Raw genomic sequence first — 9,441 nt, 5'->3', positions numbered from 1 at the left:
AAGACAAAGAAATTGATTAGCAGTTTATCAACACAATCTTGCATCAAGTATGGCATAATCTTAATCAATCTAAAAATATCAAGCATAATCTTAATCAATCTAATTGATCAGCAATATGTCTGTTACCTTAACAGAAATATCAAGCTGCAATTATGCTCATTAATGTAATATGTCTAGTTATAATAACTTGTTCATATTTTTGAACCATGCTATGAAATGTCAAGTTTATTGCTTAAATAATCGAACATCACATCGTGTTCGCTAGAAAAGATGCGTTCAGAAATTGCACTGGAGATACCTTCACCACGAAAAATCCATTTCGCCGAATTTTGATGATCGAGATAATTTATCAATTAACTGCAGTCTCTAGACAGGGAGGAATGGATGAATTAGAAAAATCAAAATCCCAAAAGTCAAAATTGTAAAAAATTCTTGTTAAGCCAATACAACCGACTAAGTGTGTATGAAGATCAAGACTGAATTCGTTTAACTTTTCATAAAAATATTTGCTGCTCAAATTAAGATCGTGCATATTACCCCATATTACACATATTGAAATTTTCAAGGATAACAGCTCTGCATAAACATTTTTCCGCAAATCTCAACGTCTTGTTGAGATTCTTCGCTTAACATTATTCCTTCCACTCTCGTCGTTCTGTCGCTCTCTTAAAGATACCGAGGGTAACACATAATTTACATTTTTCTCCTATTCATGCAATAGAAATTTCTTCATTCCTTATGAATATCTCCTTAAGACTTTATTTTTATACACATGGATTGTATGCGTATGTGTGATATTGAATCCCATCCCTTCACACTCGATTGTGACTTAATGAAGAAATCTTTTTTATTTTTTTCTCCTTACTTTACTTATTAAATTAAAAATTTTGTGTGTTTCATTTGCTAAATAGGAAGGGACTCATTCAATATTCTTGATATAGCCTTGCCTTCCTTTTCCCCTTCCACAATCGTCTCGTGTCTTTTTCTTTTCATCTATTTTATATTTTTTCTTGATCATTTGAAAGAAAAGAAGGAAAAAAAATTAAAAAAAGGAGGAAAGATAGCTAAGGAGAAGGATATGTATGGAAATGCCATACCATTGCCATGCCTATTATACGATAATATAGTTTGAAATGTAAATTTTTTCTTTGGCTGCAGCAAAATAAAATAAGAAACAAAATTTTAAATGAGATTTTTTATTCAATGAAATGTCGACATGAGATTTTTTTTCATGTTCATTAAGACATTGACTCTCGCAATGTGAACAGTGTTCGCCTTCCTTTTTTTATATTATTGAATTTCAAATCACAGTGAAGGAATTTTTTGTTATATTAATTTGCTTTGTTTTTATTGTGGACAGATAAGGAATGTGACTCTCTACTGAGGACTTTTAATTAAATTGTGCTGTGAAAATAAATGTGGAAGAATTTTCAAAGGATTAATATAGAAAGTATAGTTGTGGATGTGATGCACCGTGATAACAATATTTGTAGAAATTTATTCAAATTTTTATGTGTGTAAAATGAGAAAAAAGTTGAATTTGGAGATTGTTTTCATAGTAACTTAGTTCATATTGTGAATTAAAGCATTTGTGACATTCAGGAATTTAACGGCACTTTACAAATGGATTTATTGTTAACTGATGTAAAGGATTGAACTAAATTGTGTTTATTTTATGATAAAACTGAAGGAATGTGATTTAAAAAGTGAAAAGTTTTAAAGAATCTAATCAAATTATTAAAGTGTAGCTTGATGAATAGCTCATTATAGTGTTTGATTCTTATTGGATTATAAACTTGTCAAACTTGATCTACTTAGTGATAAAAAAATATTTTAAAATTAATTACAATTTAAAAAGAAAATTGAGAAACATCAAATGAAACTCAACAAATTGGACTAAAAGTGTTCAAAATATTCAAATTGATCAATTTGATTTGACTTTAAAATTCATATTTTCAAGGACATTTGAAAGCAAAATTTTTGAAAAACTAACAATTTGAAATCTAAATTTGATAATTCATTTCACATTTTAAGTTAAAAGTTCCTTAAATTCTCAACAAAAATCAAAATCAACAGACTCAGTTGAAAATCAATTTTAAAACATTTCAAAGCAATTTCAAAAATTTCAAATCAAATTTAACAATTTCAAATCAAATTCAAGAATTTCATATTAAATTCAAGAAATTCAAGTTAAATTCAAGAAATTCAAATCAATTTAACATACATCCTAAATTTCAAATTGTTCCTACGTACATTAAAGATAATCAAAATATCATCATAGTAGCCTACTCAAAATTAAATCGAGAAAATCCCTCACAGTCAAATCTTCATCAAATAAACAAAGCTCAAGAAAAATTAAAAAATCAACAATAAAGTTCATAAAACAAAAGCAAAAAAGCCATCAATAAGAAGCTAAAATAAATCAACCAATAAACAATAAACAATAAATAATAACAAACAAAGTCGATAAAGACTCAATAAAATAATCACAGACAAAAGCTTGACGAAGTGATGAATGAAAATTACACAAATCAAAATTCATCGTCGCGTCGTGTCATAAAAATTTCAAGAAATTCGCCAAAATTAAAGTGTGAAAGTGCCAACAGTCAAAACAATGGCAATAAATCATTATTAGTAAAGTCAGGAAATCATCAACGGAAACAACAACAACAACAAACAGAAATTTCGTTACTTAATTGTGATAATAAAATAAATCATTGCAATCGTTATGATGTATCGGATGGTTTATTTAGTGGCCATTCTGACTATAGTAACAGAAAATTGTCGATTGATGATGAAAGTTCACATCCAATAAATGCTTCCAATACAAATAATAAAATTGAACGCAAAAGGAATATCAATATGTTGAATGACATACATGTGAATGAGAATTTTAGTGTGGGTTGTAAAGAAGTACAACAAAATGATGAGAATGGTGATGTTGTTGTTGTTGCTGATGGTGGTGGAAATACGAAACGGATGAAAGTCGATTGTGATGGACAGGACAGTAATAAAAGTAAAATGTATCAAGTCAGTATTCGAACACACAAAAAAATGAAAAGAAAAGAAAAATGAGCGGAAAGGAAACGAAAAATAAAAAGAATATTTTTTGACCCTCCATTCCTCCCTCTTTTGCGTATATGTCTAAAGATTCCATAGAAAATATATTTCCTTCTGATGTGGGGTGAATGAAATCAATGGATGGACGGATAGAAGAATTGAATGAGGACGATGTGAATCATTTTTATTAGAAATGTATTTAATCATTGTGGGGAGTAGAGAATGAACGCTGTCCGGCATGTGTATGTACTCTAAGTCCTAAGACGAGTGGAATCGATAGGAGTGGGTAGAAGATGATGGGCATTGAGATTAATTTCTATCCATGTGCTTACTTACTTTTTTTTCTTTTCCTTCATCAAATAGTACAATTCTGTCTCTCGCTTTTTTTGAGGGTTTTTCAATAGGCAATTGTGGAGATAATGGGGAGATGTGTTGATGAATTGTCTGACTGGGCGGTCAGGCTTCTAAGGAAATATCAGTTTATTTGGCAGCAGAGCTCGAAGTCGACTTTAATTTTGATTGGAATAGTCAATTAAGGTAGATTCGACTTCATACAAAATCTTAGTCGACTTTAAGCTTTGTCAAACGGGTCTTTTGGTATACTTCAAGAACATGAGCTGAGGGTTAGTTCAACCTTTTGATTTTACATGGATTCGATGTCGTGGGCAATTTATATCCTTGTCCTGTCGGCAGCCTTCTATATAATGAAAGAGAGATTCTGTCTCTGGTGGGAATTGAACCCACGTAATAACAAAAGTGTGATACAGATATCCGGTTAGTTGCCTAATCACTTGACCACGGAGTCTATACTCTTGCACAGACAAATTTGTCTATATGTAGCTCGACACCCTAGATTCCACTCTACTCAGACACCACAATTGGAAACTAAATTTTCTGTGTGTCACAATCCTGTATACCACAAATTGGTTTATTGATCTATAATCTAGTCCCAAGTCGACGTGACTCTGGAATGATGCTTAATTTTAACGGGATCCAGTATTAACACAAAGTCGCGTTAGATTAATGTTGGATTTTTAATCGATTAACCAGCTTGCAACCAGTTGTGCTATTTAGGAAATCTATGAATCTATTCCTCAAATGCGCTATTGACACCCAACTCCAATTACTCTCATACTCACTTCTTTCCTTTCTTTTCATTTCTTCTTTTCAACTTCTAATGGATTTTTCTCATCTTTATTTCTTCTTTTTTTCTTTACTTCTATTTATCCACCCACATGCATATCTTCAATTCGTTCATGGCTTCATATCAATGCAATATGTCCATACAAACGCACAACCTCAACATCCAAACGAAAAATATCATCATGATGATAGATTTATCAACCATGGGTCCTCCACACATACGGAGATCAGTCAAAGAGCAAAACGATAACATTAAAAAAGCAGTCACGTATTGTAAGCACTCTAAAAGGATTAGAAATGAATCGTCCCGACAGCTCAAAATTTAGATTTTGGGTGAAATCAAAAGGTGAATAATGATGATGATGATGATGATGAAAATTAAATTAAGTGGAAAAAAGGGAGAAAATTTACTTTTTTTTATTGCATTAAATAATTGTCTGTGGCAAATTGTCTATATTTATAGACGTAATTTAAACACTTGTTGAAAAAAAGTTTTATTTTTAAAAACTTTTCTGCCTTCCTTTTTTTTTCAATTTGATTTATTGCGAATGTGAAATGGAAAAAAAAAAGTTTTTATTTTATTTTTTTGAAAGTATGCAACAGGTTTATTCTTCTTTTTATGCTGATTCATTGATTTTTATTTTTATGTTGTTTATTTATGTACTTAGGATTTATCACGGAATTACCAAAGGATTTTAAGGAAACAAAACAGAGTCAAGTTGAGGAAGATGGTTGCATGTTGTTTATACCTTCGAAATCGGTAAGTAATTTTGTACTGTGACCAGTTTTGATACATATAATGATTGTTTTATGATAAATAAGTCAGAATTTAAAGAGTGTTGGAATTCTTGTGTGCTATGGCACATTGGTAGAATGAAGAAGTCTTTTGAATTTTCGATTGATTCCACCAAAAAATCCATAAATTTCATGAATTCCATGAATTATTCCATGGATTCCATAAATTCCACAAATTCCATGGATTCAATAGTTTCTACCAGATGATCAGCATTCCTGCTTTAGTGCTAGTAAAATGACTAGTTTTGACAGTTTTGGACTTACCTCAGTGGTCTTGAAATTTGTCGAAATCAAGACCTCGGCAAACTCTAGTGAAGATCATTCTAGCCACCTTGTCATTTTAGAAGATCTCAGAAATGCTTTTGTCATGCTTCCGTAATTTATTACTGTCATATGACTGTACACCTGGAAACAGACATGACTTTCAAAACTATAAAGTGGTCAAGTCGATTCCAAACTCTGACTGCATATTGAATGTTACTTGAATAGCACAAGTCTGGCAATCGATCCAAAAACCAGCATCAGGTCGGGGTGACTCTGACGGATTACATAATTAAAACCGAATCTACCACAAAGTCATATTTACATATGAAGGTTTGATACTGGATTTTTGATCTACTAACCCATTTGTGCTGTTAGGGTTATTATATAACAACTAAACATACGGATAATGAGCTGTGGATTCAAAAAATTACTAAAATACCTAAAACTTTTATTTAAACAACTCGAAGCTACACACGTTTCCCAAAAAACGATTATTGTAATAGTTATGCTCATGATACGTGTGTTGCTTGAATTTTGCAAAGGTGTTAATTCTGCACATTTCCTTATGTTTTTGTTGCAAAATAACAACAAGACCTTTGAAGCATTTTGAGATTTCCACATTTTGAAACGCAATAGAGGCTCTACAGGCTAGATTTATTGAAAAGTCATGAATATTCATGTCTTTAGACAACTTTTATCAATGGTTCAATAGCTTTATGAATCATAAAATTTTCACCGCCTTAAGTTGATGCTCTTTTATCATAACAACAACTTTAAAAGTTTAAATTTCAACAATACATCCTTCATTTATCATGAAACATACACCAAGATGCTTGCTGAACCATTTATAACTCAAAACACCTATCAATTTTCTCATGAAATACATTAGTAGCGCAAATACGCAATCGAAGTGATTCAGGACCTAAAAATAAATTACATTTTATATTTAACATTTTTTTTGTCGATGAGATGAAGCCTTGCACATGAAACCCATAAATTAAATTTAGTCTTGCTTACCAAATCTTGACGTAACGCACCTCTTGCTGACTTTCATTTTCTTTTTTTTTTTTTTGTTCACCATTAATTTTTATTATCGAATTTTTTTGTGAATATTCATTACAGGATTCCAGCAGCATTTCGTCATATAAACGTGTCGCAGTTGTTGAATATTTCTTCAATATTATCTATAAAGTTCATTGTTCAGTTGATGAAGGTGAAGGACGTCATGTTGGGCAAAAGAGGACATATAGAAAAGTGAGTATATGAATATATTGTGTTGCTCTTATTTAGGGATGAATTAAGTTGAGTTTTTGGATGGGAAATGATTTGGAAAAATTTGAGTTTTGAGGATTTTCAGGGAGTTTTCCATAAAAACTGCAGAGCTGAAAATTAAAACAAATTTTTGATTTAAAATTCTAAAATTGCCTTGACTTGGACGTGGACATTCCCAAATATCCCAAAAAATTCAAGTACTTCCTGACATGATTCTTAAAATCCTACTATGGATGAATATTAGTTTAAGGATGCAAAAGGATTTTAAAAAGTTATATCAGAAAGTGCTGGGATATTTTGGAAGTTTCCATGCATTGACTTCGAGCTAGGGTACACCTACACCGGGTTGAGGACATTCGTCATCCTCTAATAACTTTCAAGATACTGTAGGGTTGCTGTAGGCTCTTAAAACTGTCTAGCTTGAAATATATTTAGAATCAAGCTACTTCCATCTGGTGTTGACTTCCAAGCGTTTATCAAATTACTCTCAAGTGGCCCTTACTGCTAAGTAGACACCACTTAGTTCTAACTATCCATTACCACTAGAAATGATCTACAATACATCCAGAAACCAAATCAAAATACCCTCATTAAATCTCAATATATTAATTGATTTTAATACCATCTCTAATATTCCCACCAGATAACCGAATACTATGCATTCTTACCACGCGAAGCTGTCACAAAATTTCTAACACAATGTCATGAATGTCGTCGTAGCATCAAAACACCAATGCTACAGGAAATAGCGGAAATTGAGAATAAAGCAAGCGAATGCATTCAAAATGATTTGTGCAATGATAATGACAATCGTGTATCAAACAATCAACAACAATCATTGTCAGATGAGGATTATCCAAAAAATATTGAAAATTATTATTTATTGCTGAAAGCATTGTACGAGAATTCATCATTGTTGAATCGTATAAAGGACATAAATGATGATGGTGATGAAAATCCAGAGCAATCATGCGAGGAATCATTTAAAGAGAATAATTTGAATAAGAATAATAAGAATAAAAATGTAAATATGAGAAATGACTTAAATGAATCATCTGGAATGGAAAAGGAGACAAATCATGGCAACATAATCATAAATTCTTTAGATGTTTCAATCAATGTTGCTGGAAAGGCACACTATTCCGATGGTAGCTATGGTAATATTAATAAAGTACGAATTTCATGTACAACTACACCAACAAAACATGATCCACATCCAACATCATCAAATACATCCATTATAACAACAACAACGACTACAATATCACCCATTAATCAACAATTGGTAACAGCACCGTCCATGAATGATGCAAAAAATAGTAAAAATGTTACCGAAAGTGAAAATAATAAATATTGCAATGATGCAGTGACACGTGCTGCATCTTATATAAAAAATAATCATAGGGTGATGAGGATATACGAAAAAGTACCTGACGACATATCCCTTCATAATAATTATCAGCACATAAAACATGATAGAGATGAATATTATGAAGATGTTGATGATAATCATAATAATAGCAGTAATAATAATGACTATGATGATAATATTAAGCACACAACTAACACACCATGCAATAATAATTTATCTAAATACACCAACGGTGAAAATGATATTGACAATGATTATCATACGAAAGGCATCATTTCAATTGATACATCAAGACGATCTCATTTAACGGGCGACATCAAGCCAATTACATCAACATATTTGCTGATGACGAGAAGTATGGGACTTTCAGATACAGAGGCTCTTAATTTGGTGAGTTTTTTTTTCTTATTTCCCCCAAAAAATCTATAAATTTATTCCATACTATCTTTTACTATCTACGACGACGCTCATTTATGAAAATTGGAATTTCTTCTTTATTTTTTGTATTTTTTTTCTATTTGGAAATATTTTGATGTTGATAATGGAAATAGTAACGTTGAAATCCATTAGAGGGGTGACAACTTTATTCCTTCTTTTTGATTATTAAACTAGTTAAGGGAATAGTTTATTGTTATGTATATTTGCACTTGCTGTGATTTGTTTAATTTATTTTTTTGGCAATTTCTTGTGAATATCTTCTGGATGAGATGGATATTGGGTGAAAATTGGATTTTTGGGAAGTATTTTGATTATTTTTGGTGATTTTCGGTTGGAATCTTATCAATGGTGACTCAGGATGACGGGAATTGGTTCAAAATTGCAAAAGTCAGTTAATTGATTCAAAATCTGGCAATAGAGCAGCATAACATTGACATTCTTCTCATATGAAGCTGTCACATAATAACATCATGAATTTCAATCGAATCCGGCATAAAGCAAGCGTCCCTCCTGTCCAGGGCTGCATTTTTGATTGATTAACCGATTTGTGCTGCTCCTGGGCATTAAACATCCATTCATTAGACTTACTCTTAGTAAGTAAACAAGCAACATCCACATTCTATCGTAAATAAGATTCTAAGAAGATCTACAAAAACAATGCAACCTACTCGTGCATGCTACAACTTCTAAGAAGTCTTTTATTCATATCCATTTAATCAGGTCAATCCACATTCAAATCAGTTGATCATTCAACGGAAGAAAATTCATTTTCTATTCTTAGAAAATGTCTAATTATGTATGTAATAAAATCTACTCTGAATCTAAACAAAAGACATAAGTTACTATTCCCAAGACTATTCCCAAGACGTTCCTTTCTTTTCCCATTTTTATATTCGACCTTATTACAACAATTTGATTCCTGATGTACGAAATGGGAAATGATAAGAGAACAGAAAATTGACGATGAAATGAAATAGAAAATTGGACCTAGCTTGTATGCCTTTGCTTTCGTTACAATGAATGTCGATTGTCCAATTTTCTTCATTTGCTTTCATTTCGACAGCAATAATTGCAATTGACAACACTTTTTTCTCCCT

At 31.4% G+C, this 9,441-nt stretch overlaps 1 protein-coding gene across 1 annotated transcript in view; it reads left to right on the top strand.

Moving 5' to 3' along the window:
- Window positions 1–1,798: 1,798 nt before the first annotated feature.
- Window positions 1,799–9,441, top strand: part of LOC139097496 (nucleolar protein 4-like) — a 44,198-nt gene continuing 36,555 nt past the window's right edge. Inside the window, exons 1-6 of the mRNA XM_070649366.1 lie at window positions 1,799–1,902; window positions 2,191–3,030; window positions 4,396–4,549; window positions 4,872–4,963; window positions 6,385–6,516; window positions 7,178–8,296. Coding sequence (XP_070505467.1) covers window positions 2,512–3,030; window positions 4,396–4,549; window positions 4,872–4,963; window positions 6,385–6,516; window positions 7,178–8,296 — 2,016 coding nt within the window. The 5' untranslated portion in view covers window positions 1,799–1,902; window positions 2,191–2,511. The remainder of the gene's footprint in view (window positions 1,903–2,190; window positions 3,031–4,395; window positions 4,550–4,871; window positions 4,964–6,384; window positions 6,517–7,177; window positions 8,297–9,441) is intronic.

Source organism: Chironomus tepperi, unplaced genomic scaffold (genome assembly GCF_022539635.2).
Source record: "Chironomus tepperi strain 1889 unplaced genomic scaffold, CSIRO-AGI_Ctep_v1 contig_423, whole genome shotgun sequence".
NCBI classification, from domain to species: Eukaryota; Metazoa; Arthropoda; class Insecta; order Diptera; family Chironomidae; genus Chironomus; species Chironomus tepperi.
This window is presented reverse-complemented; position numbering and strand designations above follow the sequence as displayed.